The sequence below is a fragment of the Oreochromis aureus genome, linkage group 17 (assembly GCF_013358895.1).
Source record: "Oreochromis aureus strain Israel breed Guangdong linkage group 17, ZZ_aureus, whole genome shotgun sequence".
NCBI classification, from domain to species: Eukaryota; Metazoa; Chordata; class Actinopteri; order Cichliformes; family Cichlidae; genus Oreochromis; species Oreochromis aureus.
The window spans coordinates 18,964,250-18,986,418 of record NC_052958.1 but is presented as its reverse complement, the minus strand read 5'-3'; the positions used below and the strand labels follow the sequence as shown (position 1 = coordinate 18,986,418).

Sequence of the window (22,169 nt, the reverse complement as noted above, 5' to 3'; positions counted from 1 at the left end):
AAAGTCCTAAGTGCCTGTACCTCTCCTCTAAGTCTCATTCTCCTACTGCTACAGTCATTTTGAGCCGATCAACCTGTGAAAGAGTGTGAAACAGCAGCCCTGGGATCTCATCCATCAAATCTACCTGGAAGACCAAGGTGCGACGGAGAAAAGTAACCACATTCAAAACTGTAACTGTAAAAACAATGAAAGAGCCAGGTTTTTATCTTTGCAGAGCTACTATCAAGTTAAAGATGTCCATCGTGGATCAGATCACTGGATGCCAATTCGGGCTGACAGATCACTGTAGAGTGCTGCCATCAGCACGAGTCTGTTTGTGAGATTAATGGCGATGAGCTTGACAACAAGGCCTAAAATTGGTTCATGTCATGTTTCCCTGTTTAATGCTGCTGCATTGAGCTCATAGTGCTAGTCTCCTCCACAGCCCTCTCCATCCCGAAGAGCTTTAATCTCCCAGTGGGCCTCTGGGCGACCCATCCAACATATTTGCATACATCTGCATATTTCCCATTAGGCTCCACTTGTTGCCTTTTCATGGAAAACTCGTCTATGGTGATGATCACCCTCAACAGTAATGGTGGTATCCTTCTTTGCCTCTTTCTTTTTTTTTCTCCCTCACATTTTTTACACTCCCTCTTGATCCCTTGTTTCCACTCTCCCTCTCTTCGTCTCTCTGTCTGCCTCTCTGTCATCACTGTGATCAGAGTGCAGTATGGAGGTCTGATCCGGAGACAAAGGGAGAAGCTCTCAGTTAAATCAGCGGCGGCTAGCTATAGTAAACCATCTGGGGCCAATGACAGGCTCTGGCCTGAGAGAACACAATAACAAGACAGAAGAAATGAATTCAGCACACAATGACCACGACTGAACCAGACTAATTAGATTAATATGTGATCAACTATTCAATTAGGCCTATTCAGCTGCAGAGCTCAAGAGGTATGGGTACATGCAAATTAGATGAGTGAGCACAAATTGAGGAATGAATTGATAAAGTGTGTTAACAACGTCTATACATACACTGAGTTATTCATTCATGTATACTTACAGGGGAGTGATCATTACACGTCTTTTACAACTGTCACCAAGTATAATGGCAACACATCACTTTAAAAGGCCATTCGCTGATGAACAACTTCCTGAGTTAAATAAAAGTCAAGCTTAGTTTCAAACACGTTTTCTAGCTAATGCCATCCAGTTCTTAATTTACTTCAATGCAGCTGTATTTCTCAGATTTCTGCCAAAAAGAGGGATAGCAGAGATTGAAGTGAGTGCGTGAACTCCACAGAATGTACTGTGGTAAAGAGCACTACACTGATCAGGTTTTTAAAAATCCTAATCAGACTTGTTCCATTATTTTCACCAACGCCCTCTCATCAACTCATGGTTTGCCTTGTTATTTGGTGGAGCAACTCTGGCCTTAACCATTTAGCCCTTTTCAGAGTCACTCAGGTCTTTTTTGCTGCCTAATTTCTCTTCAATCCAACAAGCTGATTATATAAATTGACTATGTAGCTGATCCTTCACATGCTGCTAAATAATTACTCTCTAATAGTTCTCTGTTAGAGAACATTATTCCCTAGTTGTGTCCCAGTGTCAGCAGAGAAAACTAGACCTGACTAGTGATGAGTCACTAAGTACAGTTAACAACAGTTAATAAGTCATCCTAATTGACAAAGACAAAAAGACTTCTTTTGCTAGAATCTAGTCATCAATTAGCAATTTTAGTGGTTCTGATTTTCACAAAATTGTTACAAACAAATAAAACATTGGAAATAAACAGTGCCCCAGTTAAGCCACCATGACAGCAGTTTCTAATGGAGCTACTTTCTGTAAAAATAGTTTAATGTCCTTTTTGAATGCTGGTGGTCTAAGAAATGTCGGTTGGAGTTAAGATCACAGCAACTGTGTCCCACACATCATTTTTATTAATGTTGTATATGTGATTCTGAGCATTTCTGATGATAACACACTCATTTAAAAATCTTAGAGAGTGGCAGATATTTCAAATTTTGCTTTAGATAGGCTCTATTTAATCTTTTGGAGAGCTCAACCTGTATGGAGATTAGAAGGGATCACTAAAGGATGGCCACAGAGTACTAGACGTCTCTATCTTTATGCCATCACTTGGTATTAAAAAACCCCACCGTGCTAGTTACAATTTCTATGCTGATGATACACATTTATATTTCTTCTCTGACACCATCGCATAGCCATTCAAGTCAATTAAACAACCTTCCCATGACCATTGCTGATAAGTGGAAGGGATCGCATTTCCCAATTAAATCGAGAAAAATAGATTATCATTGGTCAGAACTCATCTCGGGACGTCCTCGTCTCCTCTTATCTGTGTTGTTGTTGAAGAAAATCTCAGTTTTCAGATATGTCTCAAACAAACTTGTTAGGTTCACTAATTCACTAACTGGTATTTTTGTTCTTTGCAAGCTACATTTTCATTTTATAAGACAAACTAATCAGTTTACAGGCACTGTGAGCATCATTCATATGCATCACAACACATTCCAGTTAGACCAAAGTAGCAATGCTGTAAAAATTGTTTAGTAAATTGTATTTACAAACAACATCATCCACGTACATGTAACATAATGCTGCTGTTCACTTTAAAATCAGCTACTACACATATTATATATGTAATTTGTGTAATATATGTAATTTCAGTGTTTTACACGATAATTTCTATTATTATTAAAATCTATTATTTTTCTTACCTCGCTCAACAAAAACAACAAACTTGAGTTTATTCAACAACAAACCAAATAGAAGAGAAAGGATTTACTGCTTTTAAAATAAGTTAAAATAAGAATTGTAAGTTTAATTGTCACTTTTAAGGTTTGTAAGCTATCCACTCTTTTTGCTGGTGACTCCTTGTTATTCCTTAAAATAACAAGGAGCCTTAAAGGTGGCTTAATGTCTTAAAAGTGGCTAATTGTATGACAGCCTGCCAGAATTGTTGCTCGTCTTTTAATTGTATATAGAACCGTTTTGATGCTTGTTCTGAAAAGCTCCAAATAAATACACATGATTGTTACTATTGCATGCGGAATGACTAGACTTTACTTGGGGTACATGGGGAAATCTGTTTGTCTTATTGATGTGTGCCATGTTCAGTAAGCATATGCAAAAATGCCACGGCATAAGTGATTTCTTTTCAAAGCAAGAGTAACTAGAAGTCATATTTAGCACCACCTGTTGGCGTTATGTTTTCTGATTAAAACATGATTGGAAACGCTTTATTAGCTTACTATAACAGGATGAGTGCCGTGCTTTCAAAAGGAACGCACACTAAAGAAGGTGCCATTTACCAAAAACCTCAGCATCACCTTTCCCTTGCTGCTTAATTTTCTGTGGGGCGCTAATCAAGCGCCTGTCTCTGCTCATGAATTTAGAGGGAAACCTCAAGCATTTAAATGTGCATTTAATTGCGTTGGTTCTGGAAGCGTCGTTAAGTAAGAGCTGGGAAATACATTTCTTAATGCGACTTAGTGATGCCCGGCAAATCAAAGACCATCAAGCGAATTAATGAGGGTGAGCGGTGAGCACATTAAGAGTAGAGACGGAGCGCTTCCATAAACAAATACATATCTCTCAACTAGACAGCAGGGACAGAGGGATAATGTGGGAGACGTAATAAATAGACTTCCCTGTCTATAGGCACGGCACGCTATCCATTCCAGCACAATGTTTCCCACTTTAATTGAGCAAATGCACACATGTAGACACATACACCTTTTCTCCTGCTATGTTTTTAAAAGGCCAACAGATGCTTCTTCAGCAGCAATCCTTTGCTCCTCAATAGAGCTGAAAAAGCTTCTAAAGAAGAAGAAGAAGAAGAAGAAGAGCGGGCAGGAGGTGGGGGGTAGCAGCAGTGGTGGGGACGAGGCAGAGATGAAAAAGAGGAGAACCAGAAATATGAAACCTTCCTGGTTATTAAAAGCTGTCTTGCGAGGGCAGCGCTCCTGTCGTTAAGTACTCTTTCAATTATTAACGGAGCCGCCGCTTTCATCAGCTGGTTGACGAATGCCAATACAGCCCCAACACACACTTCCACTGCTTGCTTTCTTCTCTTTTTTACTTGGCAACAGGCAAACATACACACACACACACACACACACACACACCAGGCATTCAGCGGTAATTGTTGGAGAGCTGGTGAGAGGACAGGTCAGGCAGTGAGAATGATTACATAAAACTGGATGTTTTGAGACTGTCTGAGAGCTCTGCAGCATGAACAGATGGCCACAGACAAAGAAAATAACTTTATCATCAAGAAGAAATTCAGAAATTACACTCACTGAATTATTTTTTTTCAACCTGAGCGAGCCAGCCTCTGGGGGGAGCTGCAGGTATACACTGGTGGCCAACCAGCACTCAGGTCAGGCCCAATTTGGGGTATTTTTCTAAACTGTCAAGTGCCCGTCAAGCTTCGGCAATAAAGGAGAGGAGATAAGGAGAGAGATTTGAGATAGTTGGGATTGAGCTGCGGGCAATAAGAGAGAAGCAGGAAGCTTTTAGGGTGTTATCCAGGCTCTCTGTTTGCAGCTCCAAATGTTCCTGTGCCTCTGATGAGACGGGCTCATATGACAGATTACCAGCACAAATGCTGCTCGAGGGAAAGCTGGCGCAGGGACAGAGCCAAACACAACACCAAAAGATATACAACTGTTTTCGCTCGAGTATGGTGCAAGAGGCCGCAGAATGATTTTCACGCCTGATGAAGGAATGAACGTTATAAGGTGTTTTGTGGAAAGCAGTCAGGCTCTCGGTGATGCTGGTTTTAGGATCTCATCTTATACATTATCAGATACTAAAAATATTTGCCAGAACATTTTGCCATCATTTTCCCAGCTAAGATTCAAGAGTGATCTTTGCTTAAAGAAAACTAAAAGGAAAAATGATCTGTCTATAAACATCTAACCCTCTAAGCCCCGCCTACCTACTGTGTAAACCTTCTGTTTGACAGGGGCAGCCAAAGAAAGGACAACATGCTTAAAGGGGACAAGAGGGCATGCACCAGGACTTGGTACAGGATTAGTCTGAGATGTATAGCATTCAAAGGCATACTAGGTCGTCTTTAACCACTTGCATTGAAACATTTCCACTACACATTTACCAACTTGTTTTTAAGGGATAATCTTTCAGGATTCAGTTACAGACAGACAGGATTAAACACGACAGAAATGCCTTTGCGGTGTGTGCGGTATGATTATTCCTTCGGTGAGAAGAAATGAGCAGATTAGGTGTTGTTCCTCTACTGTGGGTCTATTTTGGACTCTGTTTTGAAGTGAGGCCCAGTCATTTTGCCTATTGAAAGTTAGCAGAGTAGGGAACGTTGGACTGATGGTGGGGGGAGCACGGCTTATCGACCATGGTCGGGTGCGTTTCTACTCTGGAGATGGGACACGGGGCACTGGGGCGTGCTGACGAACATCCCCTGGGACTCCTGTCCAATTACAGCTCAAAATGAGCCAGGAGAGCAGCGAGATTGGGCTGGGCGCACCAAGGTGATGATGGAAGGAGGGAGGGGGCTGAGAAATGGAAAGTAAGGGGGCCAAGGATATGAGTAGCACTTGAAATTAATGGGGCAGGGTGGAGCAGGACTCCCAAGAGCGAGCGCAGGGCCTGCTGATGACATTAACTTCACCCTCAAGCAGCCATTAGGGGGCGAGAGGTTCCAGTAATCTCAGAATTCAGAGGCTCAGAAGGTTCCCCAGATGTGATCACTGCTTCTGGGCTAAGCTGATGCCGCGAGTGGCCTCAACGTCAAGCAGCAGCAAGTTAACTGTGCATGACACTATTAGAGTGAGTCAGACACCTCTGAAACCATGATCGCATAACTAAACTGGGAATTTTTGGTTGCAATCCAGATTTCATTCTGGCCCACATCACATAAAAACTGACAAATTGAAAAATTTCAGCAAAGATTTTAATAGAAGCTGGCGTTCAGAGGGCTTTCATTTGAAATGTCATATTTGGACGACTCTGCTCCGAGAGCTATTAAGCAGAAATGTGTTCGTCTATAAAAGAGCTCTTCTGTGTGTGATTGCCATTTAATAGCCGGCCATACGTTCATGCTCCAGTCTTGCTTTAATGTTGCAGCGCACTGGGGACTGTCAGCGAGCGAGGGGGGAGAAGAACCCAGGGCCTCGAAACATCTCATCCAAATTACCGTCATCTTCCAAAGCGCAGTGTCGAGGGGAGGAGATGAAATGCTGTCATAATGTTACTGTGGTGGAGCTCATTGCCTTCGCATTCAGTGTGCATGGCCACAAGATATGACACAGACAAGACTAATAGCAGCAGGAGAATTACAACAATAAATCTACTTTTGATTACATATTCAGTGCTGATTTGATTAACATTTAAATAACGCCCTGATTTGATTCTAATTCTAATTCACGATGGCAACATTGCTTTTCAAAGGCTTCCTCAATGGCAAAAGATATCAGCTCGTATCACTTGCGATCCAAAAATAACCCGCTATCAGTTATATCCTCTCAGTAACAAAGTGGCACAGACAAGTGCTCTCTGTTTGACACACAAAGAAAACATGACTGTCACAGAGCTGAGAGAGGGAGACGGGAGGAGGGAGAGAGAGGGAGGAAGGGAGAGGTAGAGAGGCACATTTAAAGTTTTGCCAGGAGTCAGCGGTGCTTTTAATACATACAGTCACATCAATGGCACATTAAGAAAGTGTAACCACGGCAACAGACACCGGGATTATGTCAAACAGAAGCACACAAAAGACCAAAAGATGCTTTCTTTAAAACAGTGGCGAAATGGTTCGAAAAGAAAAAGATGAAGACAAAAAAGCAGCAAGTGAAGATTAAAAAAAAATATATAAATACAGTCAAGGTTGAAAGGGCAGAATTTTCACCTCTTGATTATTTCATGAGTAGCTGTATTAATCACACTGGGAGGACATAAATATTCAATTCAATTCAGTTTTTTTTAATATAGTGCCAATTCACAACAACAGTCGCCTGAAGGCGCTTCATACTGTAAGACAAAAAAGACAGCAACATTTAAGTGAAGTGCACGTGTTTGAACCTTTACAATCCCAATCCTCACATTTATTGATTAAAACTAGATATCTGGGCTTTATCAACTATTGGTTACAATCATCCAGTGAACTGACCTTCTGTACTTGAAAGTAGTATTTGGCTCATACTCATCATCCACAGGTTTCTGAAGTCCTATTTTGAAGTCTTGTCATTAGCGCTCTCACAGATCACTTGGTTTCAAAAGACAAAATGTTACTGCTTCCTCATTAGCTAAACTTACAAATTTTATAAGATAAGATGAGTCATTAGCCAATGAGCATACCACGTATAAGCTTCCTTTTATAAACACAGAATGAACGAGATTTACCAAACTGCGTCTGCAGACACATTAGCAAAGTGTTTACAGAGGTCAAGTTAGAAACCTACGTGACCTCTACTCATAGACTTCTTTACGCCCTTTTCAACCACAGGTTTCGCTGTTGCATTGGCCTCACTTTTAGGACCTAACGATGTCCATGTATTATATCATATTTTTCTACATTAGGAGCAATTTATCCTTGTTAACAGCTGAGCTAACATTAGCTAAATGCTCATAATTATAACCAAGCAATTTACTGGTGGTCTACCTGCTAACATGGACAAGTTGATAGATGTCCGATATAGCAGCTAACTACTCGAGGTGAAAGTTCCTTTTCTAAGAATTTCTATTCAGAAAACAGCTTTATTAGCTTATTGTTGCCGGAAAAAATAGACTTACCTATTTTTAAGCTAACAGCATTGTAGCTACAGCAGAGCTAACAGTGTTAGTGAGGCAAGGTGTTCGAAAGTAAGAAAAAAGTTCACTACTCTGGATTTATCCCATGCCTTCACACATTAATCTATCAAAAGGCTGTTAGAGGCCTAAGTAAATGTAGAAAGGTCTCATTCTTCAGAGAGCTTTTATGCTGGAGATAAATATGCGTTTAAAACAGGAAGAATACTGTATGGTTGACTTTTAGATGACAAAACACATTTTATTTAATATATGTATACACAATATATATAAATTTAAAAAAAATTCTAAAGGGAAAAGGTGACATTTCTACTTGATATGCATATCTGTTCTCCACACAGACACACACCACACAGTATGAGGTGTAATATAATGACCAGGATGGCTCTGGGGCCTTTTCTTCTGTCATCCGACTGTGAGAATAACATTAGGCAACAGTCCACTCCCATAAAAACACACAGTTTCTGCAGCTGCAGTAACAGCGTCTCGTTTCCTTTATCTCTCCTCCTCTTTACCATCAGCTCCCCCACCCTCACACCCCCGTGACATTTCCATCTCCATCCAATTTTTTGGTCTTCAAGAGCCAAATTCATCCAGGTCAAGCAAAACTAAGGCAGCTCGGTGCACAGCAGCACGCTGCTTTAAAACTTGTTGCAGTGAAGTGAGTCAGTATTCTTCACTGAATAGTGCAGTGGGTGGACAACATAAAAAGAACAGAGAGGTTCAGCTTCAGCCGTGTGGTTAGGTTTATTTTTAAAGCTGCACTTTGTAGCTTTGAGGTGTTTCTAATATTTGTCAAACCCCACATACAGCCAGTGACCTGAAGTTAAAGTTGTTGTAAAAATGTCTTGTTAAGGTCCATTAAATAATCAGTGAGTTACCTCAGAGCCAACTGACTGCCAAAGATAACAATGTCATGTCCCCATAAGCTAGCCAATAATAGCACAGCTCCAACAGAAATGTGTCACAATGCAAAATGTTGCAATAGGAATGCTGCTTCCCCCCCACTTCCTTTTTTCAGCTAGAAACGTCTTTTGATGATTGTGAATTTCTTGAAACTCCAACAGTGAGTTTTGAAAGCCTAAAATTTCCATTCTTGAAGTCCACAGAGCAAAAGGCTCCCAAACAGTCTTACTGCACCATGAAATTCTGCGGCTTTAATGCTAAAACCACTGCCCTAATTCACAATAGACGTATGTTGCAATAATATTCCAAATTAAAAATGGCATTTCTGTCTAAAGTTAAATAATTCATATCTAACATACTGTAAGCATTTTAGCACCACATGACATAAAAGCATTCTGCTGTGACTGCATGGCAAAACGCTGTAAAATTGTGTGTAAAATAACGGGATTAACAACAACACCTTGATTTTAATCTGAGTCAGGTATAACACTGTTTTCATTTTCACTTCATTTTGACCATTCAACATGAGAGCTTTGCAATTATCTCAGCAATAACAAGGACTCTTATATTAACATAAACATAAACCAATCAGCCAGAACGTTAAAATGTCTGACAAGTCTAGTGAAGAACATTAATTCCTTCACACAAAGGTACCATTTTTCTTGGGTCCTGGCATTCAAGTGGTATTCCCCAATGGCAGTCGCCTCCCGCAGCAGGAAAGTGTACCCAGTACTCGGAAACTGTGCTAGGAACCCAACAAATAGCCTGAGGCACTGTGGGATCATCAACTTTAAGGACCCAATATCTGGAGGTCTCCCCAAGGGACTCGCTCTAAAACAGAGTCAATGATAAGTCGAACTTGGAGAAAAAAGGTACGACTTGATGACAGAATAATTATAATAATAATAATTAGCAATTTGTGTGCATTCATTTGGGGCAGCGGAAAAGGGCTTTAGCTGACCTGAACATAATTTGGACGTGACTCAATTGGGATTCCAGTTAAAGTCTAAGATAGCAAGAAGGGGATGGATGTCTCAAGAATTCCAATGGCCCCCAAAATTTAGAATCTAAATGTTTTCATACTACTGGGCAAAGGTGAAAGACATTCCAGTCTTAAATTGTGGAAGTATTTAAATAAAAGTGATCACTAAAACACAAAACACGAGGTAGAAATCTATTTTAGTACATCAATCTGCTTTAAGCTCTTGACATCAATGGGGTCATGGTTGACCTGCCTATGGTTAGGGTTGGGTTTTGTTTTATGCTAAAAAGGCAAGTTGCTTTTACATTTTCTGTTTTCATTTGGATTTTTTAAAAACAGGCAAATATTCTATAAAAAGGGGAGAACCATTCACCAGAACCAGTCCCTACCCATAACTCTAGATGGGTTTCCAATGACCTGGTAGATGTTAAGAAGTTAAAAATGCAAAATTCAACCAGGTTTTCAAAATGTTCAGTAGAATCTGGTAAATGGAGGGCTTCTTTCTTTTGCTCAGAGTATGGAGCAAATCAGCCCCGGCGGTTACATCATACAAGATTCCTGCTATATGGACTCCACCCTGCAGTGCTGTTCCCTTTGCAACAGCATGTATGCCTGTGCGTGAGATGTGTTCAATGGCATACACTGAATAAAACGTGTAAACGCCCAGTATCGTGTCTCTGCTCTGATTTATCTCCTTTATTAGAACCAAGTCCTGTGTCACCCTACCTGTGTCGGGGGTTTAAATGACAACTATGGTTCCTGTTTGGAAGCAGGAGAGGAAAACAAGTTTTTCTCTGCCTCCATCATGATTCGATGATTATTCAACAAAACACTACTTATCTAAGGGCAAATTTGGCAGCTGGTGTGCCTTCATAAACCTAAACAGTTTCAGTTGACAGTGATCATGACTGTGATTAAAGATGCCTGTCGAACCTGTGCAGTCAATCAAATGACTTCCTGTTCTGTTCAGACGGTTTTTATTTAATAAAAACAAAAACAAAACAAAAGCAATCCCCCCGTCTCCATTTCCATTTAGTTTTGTTTTTTTCCCTCTCGAGCTTTCTCTGTTTTTAATTCTCCTCTTCCCCCCCTCCTTTTGCAACACTCCAGGGTCACCATCTGCATGGCAACACTCGCAGCGTGACACTTCCATAACCCAGGAGGAGGAAAAGAAGCACAGAGCGTGGACCTCTCTCTTTCTCTCTCTTTTTCTATTCATAGGCCACCCGTAATTCATTAGCTCTCCCTCTCATCCTCTCTATATTTTCTCTCTGCAGTGTGACCGATGCAGGCTTCTGAAAGCTTGTTCGGATATTTTCTGGAATGAAGCTGCTGACAGTCAATTTTTTTTTTTGCACTGCTATACAGCATGTTTTAAATTTAACCTTTCTCCATACTAAACCTCATTCATAAAAGGAGGGGTTTTTGTGTTTTTTTTATGTGGGGCAATAGAAATTTCCCTTTGGGAACACTAAAGCACACTACATTTCATACGCCATGTTAACCAATATGTAATCATTCTGCTGTCATCTGCCACGTTTATTGGTTTATCATTAACTTTTAAAGTTAATTTTTCAAAATAAATGCCAAAGTAAATTGAGAACATATCCATCTACAAGACGAATAATGATTTCCTTTACAGATAGCCTCTGGTGTTGCACAGTTTCAGTCTGACCTATTGGCGTGACCCCTGCAAACCAAACTCGCACTATACTCGGTCAGTTTTGTTTTTGGCCTCTGGTTATGCGTTGTCTCTATTTTTTTACTTTTTCTTTTTTTTTTTTTTTTGCTTTGCTTCGCTTCAAGCATCCATCAGTCACACACACAAAGAGATTATCTCCTTTTTTCCTGATTTCCACCAGGCAGAGTGCCAATGTTTTTCTTTCCTTCACTGACTCTCACCTCTCAGCCCTCCTCCTCCTATTTTCCTCCCTCCCTCCCGCTCTCCTCTTCCAGCTTAGCTTTTCTTTTTGGTTGCGAGGAAAAGCTGTTTATTTATTCAGACAAGATCTATTTTCCCCCCTCACCTCCCCCCATCCTCCAGTCTTTCTCTCGTTTTCCTTTCACTCCCTGATCACCTTCCTCTTTTCCCCCTGGTTATGTACTTGTAGAGTATCACTGTGAGGGGGAGAAGGGGGGAGAAAAAAAGGGAGAGCGGGTGAACTCTGCCGTGGAGGTGGAAGAGAAATTTTTAAAAAGAGAATAAAAAAAGGATGTAAAAAGGAAAGGTGGAGGAGGGAGTGTGCTCTGTACTTCCTGTGTCTCTTAAGCCATACGGAATAAAGACAGTTGTGTGTCAGTGGAGGAAACACTCACACTGGTTTAAAGCTTCTTTATGGGCCCAGCCGCGGTGCACATGACAGCAGTACCTTTGAGAATAAGACTATAACAAAGTACAGCAGTAAAATACAGCCAGAGGGAATGATTAGTGTATGTGTGCATGAGAGAGAGAGAGAGAGAGAGAGTTGGTAACAGAAGGAGAGAAAGAAAGAAAGACATGAAGAAAGAAAGCCATGCTCCAGGTGGTGCATTATTAAACAGATTTGTCACTTAGGGCCAGTGGTGTTAAGTGTGTGTGTGTGTGTGTGTGTGCGCGTGCATGTCCGAGACAAATGTATAGGTTGCAAAGAGCAGTTAAAGATATAAACATGTATGGACTTAAAAAACATGCAAATTTATCTTTAAAAGGAAAAAAAATAGAGTAAAAACGAAAAAGAAAAACGGTGGACAGGCAAAAAAATAATCAAAGAAAAAGAAACGGACAGAAATGAAAGAAAAAGAAAGAAAAGCAACAAAAAAAGAAAAAAACAGGAACGAAGAAAAGAAACGGCTTTGAATTTGTTCGACATTTTTGATTTACACATGCACGTTACCTCATACTCAGTGATTATACGGTGACTTTACGAACACACACACACACACACACACACACAAACACTCAGGAGAACATTACACTGATTTAAATCAACTTCTTCCTGACAAAACCCAAGCCTCCTCTTTGCCAAGGCTTCACCCTAAAATTTAAGCAGTTATGCGACTGTGTTAAAAATGCGTGTCCCCACAACATGAGTAACACAAGTACAAACACACACAGTCATGTGAGGTGTGTGTTACAGTTGCGTTTTAAATCCCTGCGGCTGCTGTTGACTAAGCTGATCTTTGTTGCGGGGGGGAAAAAAGAAAAAGAAGCAGCTACTGCATATGCCGTGACAGGCAACAACACTTGTTTTAGTCAAAAATAACATTAAAGAGACAGACAATGTCCTCTGTGTGTGTGTGTGTGTGTGTGTGTTGGTGTGTGTGTGTGTGTGTGTGTGTGTGCCATCTGTAAGCCTGCGGTAGGTAATCTTACTTTTGGAAGAAATCAAACAAAACGAATGCTGAAGCCGACAACAACTGCAAAGGACAGGACGGGAACAGAGAGTCCGCGCAAACACACGCACACACACACACGCGCACACACACACAAAGGACACACACTGTAGCCTGTGAGCACGCTGTTCAAAAGGCTGCGAATGATGCAGGGTTGCAACTGAAATATAAACTTCTAAAAGGCCAAAAAAAGTGCTCAGGTTTTCGACTTTGATGGCAGGAGGAGGCGCGGGAACGACTCCCGAACGCTTTGATATGCAGCACATTGTAAAATTTGTGCATTTTATCCCTCCGTCTCCTCTGATACTCGTACACAGAAATTGTACTTTAACAACAAATGCGCTGAAACTTCACATTCGTACACATTTATCCTCTAAACATTTCAGGATTTTACTGCCGAACCTAATGAAATCTATTATTACTTCTAGTATAACTAACAGCTAAATCTATCAAATTTGTAATATAATACTCTCTGTATGCAAATCAATTAAACTATCACTGTCAAATACATTCTAAATAGAGAAAAACAGAGTATTTATCTCTGATGGGTAGCACGGTATCTTAATACATTATAGTTAAGGAGCAGTGAGATCTGCGCTAATGCAAATCCCATATTGTGAAAAGCCGTATGTTTAAAATATCCCTTCATATCAGAGATGGAAGAGAATTACTGATATCCAACTTTTTATAAAATGCAGTCTTCTCCATAACAAACACCTGCCCTGGAGGATTCTTGCCTCCTCGTTCCATCGTTATTCCCTCCTCTCTTTCCTAATTTCTAGGCTCTCCTGCTCCTCTGTAGCTTTTCTAGTCCTCTTCTCTCCCTCTGTCATCTTCCCTCTGTCTCTTTTGTGTTTTGTGACGCACTCTTTTTGCTCAGCTATATAATTATCTCTTGCTGATTCCAGGGGCTGGTTCGGAGAAACTCAGCCCTCCCTTTCATTCTCCTTCAGCCCGCCCCGTACGCCTCCGTCACTCAGACGCTGAGTGCTGTATTGTTCTTCTCCGCTACAAAGGCTTGACAGACAGCTGTGAGACACAGAGAGTGGATTCTGAGTCTGCCCCGCATCCCACCGACCCTCCCTTCTGCTGCCATCACTTTCATTTAAACTTGTCACTTTTCCTTGTATCAGTGTGATGGTTGGAGTGCATCGTTTGGCACGCGCACACACACGAATTAGAAAAAAGCCTAGACAGCAGTATTTACTGAGCGAACACATGGTGCATTTTAAACAAATGGTGACTAAACTTTTTTATTATTTTTTTAAATTTGCCCTCTCTCATTAATATCACTCATCCCGCATCTGACTTCCATCCCTCCTTCAAATCGAACAAGCCCCAGCGCCACCTGAGAAGCTGCAGTGCTCGCCGGAACCTTTCGAGGTCTTTCCTCTGAGCTGATCTTTGTCAGAAGCCGATGAGAACGCCTTGAAGACAGCTTGTTAGGATTCCACATGAGCGAATCCGTGTCATTATTCAACATGCATCAAATGCAACCGTAAACACTGGGGTTTGGGGAGCAAATCAGAGCAGAAGCCTCCCTCGTCTCAATGGAAAAATTTCAAAGACGATTAAATAAGCCAACAAATGCAGCGATGGAAAGATAGGGAGGGAGATGGCTGGAAGGAGTTCAGCCCGATTTTGTATTTTGATTCAGATTCCAACATCAGCAAATTAGCTGTGTACGACTCTCACGATGAAGTGATGCCTGCCTCGATGAGCATAATGACTTCGGTGTCCCGTGACAAGCTTTTTTCCACCACAAAAAAGGATGAAATTCTGAGGTAAACGCTGGAAAACTTGCTCGAGTTTAAAAGATAAAGCTGCGTCCTATCTGCTGCTCCGGTCTGGAAATATCAGAGGGCGCCTTTTCCCAGAAAAAACGGTTTTCGCTCTGACCCTTCAGTTAAAACCAGTGTAATCCTGAACGGTGGAAAGGTCCAGCGTCCAGATAAAGCAGCAATACACACTCTCTCATGCCGCACTCACACACACTATCAGAGGGGATTTAAAGATTCAAGCAGTGGTCTTGGTAATTAGGCGGATGGATTTGCGACTCTCCTCGCAGTCCGGCGGGATATAAAGCGACACATAATGCAAGCGGACAAACTCTTTAAGTGGATTAATTAAAACCAACACTGCGGGGTCAAAGGTCAAGCCCCCTTTCTCTGTCGACCTCCCGTACTCTCGCCTCCCAGCCTCCCTCGGAGCGCACTCGGACTGCAGGACCTGCATACGGATTTAAATGAGTGGATGAAAACGGTCCCCGATGAGACGGAGCAGTGAAGGAATGATGGTGGAGTTTTCTCGGTTTATTTTTGGTTTGAGACTTTAACATGAAGACTCGTTTTCATATTAGTGCTGAATACACATACTCGCTTCGCAACTTAACCTCTAGTTTGGCTTATTTATCTTTAACTTCCAGTCTCTGAATATGCGGCAATATTTCATCCGCGTGGTAATAGAATAAAAACCTGAGCTCCCCACTTTCCCCTCCCTAATTGAATATGGAGCACACCTCGTCTTTGACATGCGTGCGCGCGCGCGTGTGTGTGTGTGTGTGTGTGGTAGCTGGATGCAATCAGATGGAATTAATATGCATGCTGTTTCTCATTATGGAATAACTCAACTACACTTCAGATATGTGACGTGCACTGTGAGAGGCATGGGCTGATTTTCCAACATCCATCCGTGATGCTCAAGCAGGAACATGTGTGTGTCTGTCTGTGTGTGTGTGTGTCTTCTGTCTTATAGACAGCAGAATGACTGAATTCAGAAGAGCAGACACGCCCTGCTGATGATCGCACGCGTGAACACACATTTGTCACTTGCATTAACTTCATATTGCATTTAAACTAAAATCAGACTCGGCAGCAGCCGCATTAATCAGCCAATTCTGCTAATATGCATATGATGCTGCTTAATTGTGTTTCAGCGGTGAGATCTTTCTCATGTGTTTGGCTAGTTTGCTGTAACAAAATCTTTGAAATGACATTTATTGTTTTGGTTTTTGTTATTTGGCTTCATAAATCTTAACCGAGGATCGCTCAGTCGTCGCTCAGACAGAAATTGGGGTTTTAGCCACGTGGTAAATTTTTAGGAAATGACATCCAAGTAAGCGCTCCTCATCGCTTCCCTTTGTTTGACGCAAATCACACACACACGTGCCGTCTTCACACTGCCGTGGTTACGGTATGAAGCGTGTGTGTCTGAGCGTGACGGAGGTGAGTCTCATTAGGGAGAAAACAGCGGCGAGAACGCTGCCGAGGCGCTTCATTATGGTAGACGATTGAGAAGTGCTTGTTTGTGTGTGTGTGTGTGTGTGTGTGTGCGCGCGTGCGTGAAGGACTGGCGGATGTAACTGTGCGTGTGTATGTATGACTGTGACCCCGAGAGAGTGTGAGCGTCGGGCCCGGCGATAAGCTGGTCTTTATTAAGATGCATCGTCTTTGAAGAGAGGGACAGCTGCTCTTGCCTCTAATCTGGAAGAACAAAGGTTTAATAAAGAGAGAAGACAAGAGCCAGAGGGGAGGTAAATACTCCCGTCTCTTCTTGCTTCTTGCCTTCCTCACACCATTTCCCTCTGCCTGCCTTTTCCTCGTTTCTCTTATACCGACTGATCGAACTCCAGCTAAACTAAACCGGTGCAGAGATTACTGTGCAAAAGTTCGCCCATTTGAATCCCAAAACTTTCACCTTCTCGCTGACCTTTGGCTTCCCACCTGTTGAGCCAAAATGGCTGCTATGAGGCCAATAAGCCAAGCAGCGGCTAAAACGAACTAAAAGCGTTTTATGCTGCCATGAGAAGTGTCCCAGTTAAGCAAACAGACCGAGAGGAGAGGAAGAGCACGTCCACAGAGAAAGTGTCTGCTGTGGCTATTTCTGAGCGAGTGTGAGTCTGTGTGCGCTGGGTCAACTGCATGCCCTATTTCTCAGCCTGAATGGTCATCACCGCCTGTTTGGAAATGACATCACTTGCCCCCCCCCCCTCCCAGTCCGTCAGCAGTTCACCGAAATGTGCCTGCTCTACATTGCTCCGCTCATTTTCTATTTTGGATTTGTGGATTATGGTGGTGGGATGGAAGAGGTGGTGGGGGTGAGGGGATAAAAAAAAAATGATAAAAGAGAGGAGATGCAGCATTAAAAGAATAATTTGAGGGTCCTGAGGGTTCTGTCTCCTCTCCCAGTCTCTAAAATAGAATCTGCGATAGTCCCGGCTGCTACCTCCGACTCTGTCGAGGGAATAATGACTTATTTATCAAATGGCTGAAATATTCAGGGACAAGGCCTTTTAAATTTCAGCATTTAAATTCATAGGCTTTTTCTGCTGAGATGCTTAATGACAGTGAATGTATTCAGAGTGATTTGCAGGTCCGAGACAGAGCCTAGTGTCCTGCCTATGAGCCTAATAGGTGTTTGACAGAAAAGGGGAGAGAGTGTTCCGTTTAACGGCAAGGGAAGCCAGGGGAAGTTTAACCTTTGACCTCACGTGAGGCTCAGCGAATCAAGTGTGTATCGTGGAACGCCTTCCGTGCCAAGAAGTAAACGGGCTGTGTTGTTGAAAACATGTTTTGCAGCAGTAGAGATAAAATTTAATGTTCTCTAAAGCGCGCTGGAGCAGGCAGGCAATCAGCCATGAGTAAATGTTTCAAGATAAATTCCTGGAGGGGTATACTTTTTTTTTCTGGCAAAGCGCGAGACTCCTCAGAGTTCGGAGGGACCACATCAGCAAGGGGGGGGGCGAGGGAGGGGGTGATAAATGGGTGTTATTCTTACTTCTAGTCTGAAATGGAGGAAAGTTTGGGGATGACGGCTGGTGATGAAACGCCGCGCGGGGCAGCAGCGGAGGTTAATGAGATGTACGTGGACACACGGCAGCTCGTGCGCGTCAGCCTCATGACAGAGCGCAGCAGAGGAGGAAGAGGAGCTCAGAAAGTGGCAAGAGCGCCGTAGTCGCGGCACATTAAAGCCAAACGGCGCAAAGCGTGCGTAATTACGCACCGCAGCGCCACTGCCATGGTGAGAAGGCGGCGACCTCCCGCCTGCGCTGCGTCCCACCCTCATTCTCTCCAGAAAAAAAGAAAGAAAGAAAAGCAAAGACAGACACACACCGCACTCCTGTCTCCGTTTCCCCTCTCTGCTAGCGGACTGTCGAGGCTGTGGAGAAACTGGCCGGGCGCTTACCTTAACACGTTCCAGCTTTTCAGAGGGTCCAGGTCTGAAATTATAGAAACCATGGTCGACTGGCTGGGCAGCACCGGGAGAGGGAGGGGGTGCGGCAGAAAAAGATCGAAAGAAAAAGCGGCGCAAAGGCTGTAAACTCCGTCAGCGAATGACAGCGATTGCTCGGATGCAACCCGTCCTGGTTGTTCAGTGGGTGATGAGCGCTGTCACAGCTCTCTCTCTCTCTCTCTCGTTCTCGCTCTCTCTTTCTCTCTCTCTCTCTCTCTCCGCCCCCTCCTGTACAAAGCCTGCGCTCTGCAGACGCGTCTCCCGAGCTTCCTCGGTTCCTCTCTTACAGGCAGGCGGGCTTCTGCTGGAAATGCTGGAGATGTACAGCAGAGGAGGGTAAATCCTACCTGAGAAACTCATTTATTCATTTTCATCTTCAAACAGTACACAAGGACAAGCTGGAGTTTATACACCTCATTTTCACTGTCAAGTGTTCTCACTGAAAACTACTTTTTTGGTGTTAAACCTCCGAGGATGGATTTTATATCGATGGGAACGACGTGTTCAATTTTAGTTGTTTGAGTTTTTATGAGGCAAATATGAGAGAAATGACCTGCTGTTTACACTGAGAACCAGTTAGATTCTCAAAAGAAAAGAAAAGAAAAAGCAAAGAAAACACTTTATGCAAGAATTAAATATCATAGTTTGCCTGGATATTCCTGCTATAACTGCACGGGACACTTATCAAACCTGAAATTATAGAAAGGCCGTTAAATTATTAAATTTGTCAATTTTTACTTGATCATTTTTAATGTTAGAGAGATAAAGAAACAACACGCGGTTTGATGCATTATCCATAGAGAATTGTTGGGTGAAATGTTGCAATGAAGTATTCAACACAAGCCTGCAAAGCATGGCTGCGATGATCTCTGCACACTCCCGTCAGCACCGACTTCCTGTCTGACACCACCACATCCTGTTGATAACTGCTTTTTTTTCTCTACCCCTCCCCTCCACTTGACATGGCAGCAGATGCGTCATCTATGGCAAAGACTGACAAGGCAATGGCCAAGTCCCACCTCTTCTGGGCTCCTATCTGTTTGCTCATTGGGGGGGAGCGAGAAAAAAAAAAACAGATGAGACCTGATGGAACAAAAAAAAAGAAAAAAGACGAGACATAAGTGTTGCAGATAATGGTCTGGGACAACAGAACAGAGTGAGACTGAAAGTCTGCAAAAACTACTGTAACTCCTGCACAAGCTGTTTGTTTTCTTCAGGGTCATGATATTAGTCACACAACAGTCATTTTGACAGGAAACTGCGACCATTTAATTTTAGATTGTTTAAAAAAAACTTTTGAATGAGACATTTCTTTCAGTTTAATAAGCTTTAAAAAAAAAAAACCCTTTTAGTTGTCCAACAAACTGTTTAAACCTTCTGTAATCAGATGGGATCCATCATCTAAAGTTGAAGCCCCTTCACCCCCCAAGTTCCTAAAATTGAGGTTGCAAGGTTTCCCGTCGTAATAATGAGCTAGGAGGTAATTTCCAGAGCACAAAAGCTAATTCACGTGGAAGCAAAGAATTGAAGCTTAGAGTCGAGTACATTGTAGGTAAGACATAACAGTAATGCAATGCTACAGCCCGGCGCTCTCAGCATCAGCAGCCATACTGCACTGGCTTTAAATAGACTCAATTGGACATCTGCTTCACAGAGGAAGGAGAGGAGGAGGATGGAGAGAGCTGACAGCATCGCGCTCCTCTTCCTCTGTCTCTATTTCTGTCGCGTGCTCATATAGAAACTGATGCTCGCACACACCAGGCACAGCATAGTTCTCCATTTCTGCATGGAAATCATGTCGGCAAGCACCATATTTACCAGAGTGGCCGTTGGTGTCGGTGTCAATGCCTGCATAACATTGACAGTTGGATTTAAATAATTTAATTTACAATTCTTTAAAGCTTTTTTCAAATGTTTCTGGTGACATGATAGCCAAGCGGTTTGGGTGCATGGGCCTTGAGCAGCAGGCCTGCCTTAGTCTCTTACTTTGCCCGTCAGTTTCTCTCTCTGTCAGCTTTTGCTATCAAGTCAAAGCCGGAAATGCCAAAAAGAAAAAAGGCAAGTTTGACTTTTTCATTAATTTTTCACATTTTTTCTTTCTAAAGCTTTAAAACAAAACAAAAAAAACCTTTATGTCTGTGTGTTTCTAAAATATCAACAAAGGTAAGCAATGTTGGTGGCACTACTCTTAATACAATCGATTGATTTGTGAACTTCATTATGACCGATGAAAGCCATTATTTTCAGGGATAAGCTCCAAAATCACCAAAAATATCTCACAATTTCTTTCATTTTTTTTATTTCTTTCAGCTTTGTTTTGATAAAATACAATTACTGTTACAAAAAATTGAATTTGTGATCATTAAAATAAATGTTTCACTTTCAAACAATTCAGTTCTGCCTGGGTGACTTTAGTCAAAAGAGGGTTATCATTTCCAGCTGCTGTGATTTAAGTTTAATGAAACTAATCAGCCCCATAATGTACAAGTTACATTTTTAAAATACCAGATTTTCTCCTGTTATTTTGTTGAAAAACATGGCAGAGATTATACTAATCCTCCACCAATAACACAATTTTCCCATTAATACTGGTCTTATTTTGTGGCTATGTGATGTTGTTGGTTAATAATCACAACTTAAAAAGAATGTGGGACATTGATAATGGTGCAGCGGCAAAGCCACTTCCAGCAATCCTGGTTTAAGCGGCAAAAGTACCTTGATTAAAGTTAATTGTTTTCAAGAAATTCAGGTAAATCAAATTTCAGTAGGAAAAAAACTCAGAAAAGCCTGCAAGCTATTTCAGGTCAACAACTTGTGTTGCATTAACATGCCTTAGGCCTCGGTGAGTTAGGCCTAGAGACTGATTGGAAACCCCCTGGCAACCTTTAGTTGCTAGGCAAAAATGTGTATTCCCTGACCAGCCGAAAAGTGGTTACTTGAAGCTGTTGCTCCTGTTGCTGGGTGAAATTGGTTGCAAAGATGGTCCATCTATCCATCCATGTTCTTCTGCTTAATTGTGGCCGGAGCTTAACCAGAGAAGTCCAGACCTCCCTCTCCCAAGCCACCTCCTCCAGCTTTTCCAAGGGAACACCGAGCTGTTCCCAAACCAACTGAGAGATATAATCTCTCCAGCATGTCCTGGGCCTGACCCGGGGCCTCCTCCCGGTGGGACATGCCCAGAACACCTCACCCAGGAGGCGCTCAGGAGCCATTCTTGTCAAACACTCGCACCACCTCAACTGACTCCTTTCAATGTGGAGGAGTAGCGGCTCTACTCTGAGCTCCTCCCAGATAGCTGAGCTCCCCACCCTCTCTCTATGGCCAAGGCACCACCCAGAGCTCATGACCGTGAGTGAAGATAAGAACATATACTGACCGGTAAATCGAGAGGTTTGCTTTTACGTTCAGCTCTCTCTTTACCACAATGGACTGGTATAGCATCACCATCACTGGTGCTGCAGCACCAATCCACCTGTTGATCTCTCACTCCCCTCTCCCTACATTCATGAACAACACCCTCAGATACTTAAACTCCTCCACTTGGGCAGTGACTCCTCCCTGACCCGGAGTGGGCATGCCACCCTCCATGGCCTCAGACATGGAGGTGCTGATTCTTATTCTCGCTTACTGGGGGGTTTTCACTCATTACTCCACAATCTATGAATATTAATGCTGTGGAGAGTGACAAAGAAGTAATCAGTTCAAATGTGAGTGTTCTGCTTGAACTAAAACTGCAGAAAACTAAAGCCTCTTTAGTCGGAGGCTTTAGTTTTATGCGATCGTGGCTCAAGAGTTGTGAGTTCGCCTTATAATCGGAAGGTTGCCGGTTCGAGCCCCGGCTTGGACAGTCTCGGTCGTTGTGTCCTTGGGCAAGACACTTCACCCG

General features: G+C 42.5%; 1 protein-coding gene across 10 annotated transcripts in view; it reads right to left on the bottom strand.

Moving 5' to 3' along the window:
* The window catches only part of celf2 (cugbp, Elav-like family member 2), a 237,151-nt gene extending 217,919 nt beyond the window's left edge, over nucleotides 1-19,232 (bottom strand). For 3 of the 10 annotated variants that reach the window (XM_039600906.1, XM_039600907.1, XM_039600910.1), the window contains exon 1: nucleotides 18,236-19,230. In XM_039600906.1, coding sequence (XP_039456840.1) covers nucleotides 18,236-18,288 — 53 coding nt within the window. In that variant the 5' untranslated portion in view covers nucleotides 18,289-19,230. Of the gene's footprint in view, nucleotides 1-18,235 lie in introns of all 10 variants that reach the window. The other 7 variants (XM_039600908.1, XM_039600909.1, XM_031746367.2 and 4 more) reach the window with 5 other exon arrangements.
* Between the last annotated feature and the right edge of the window lie 2,937 nt (nucleotides 19,233-22,169).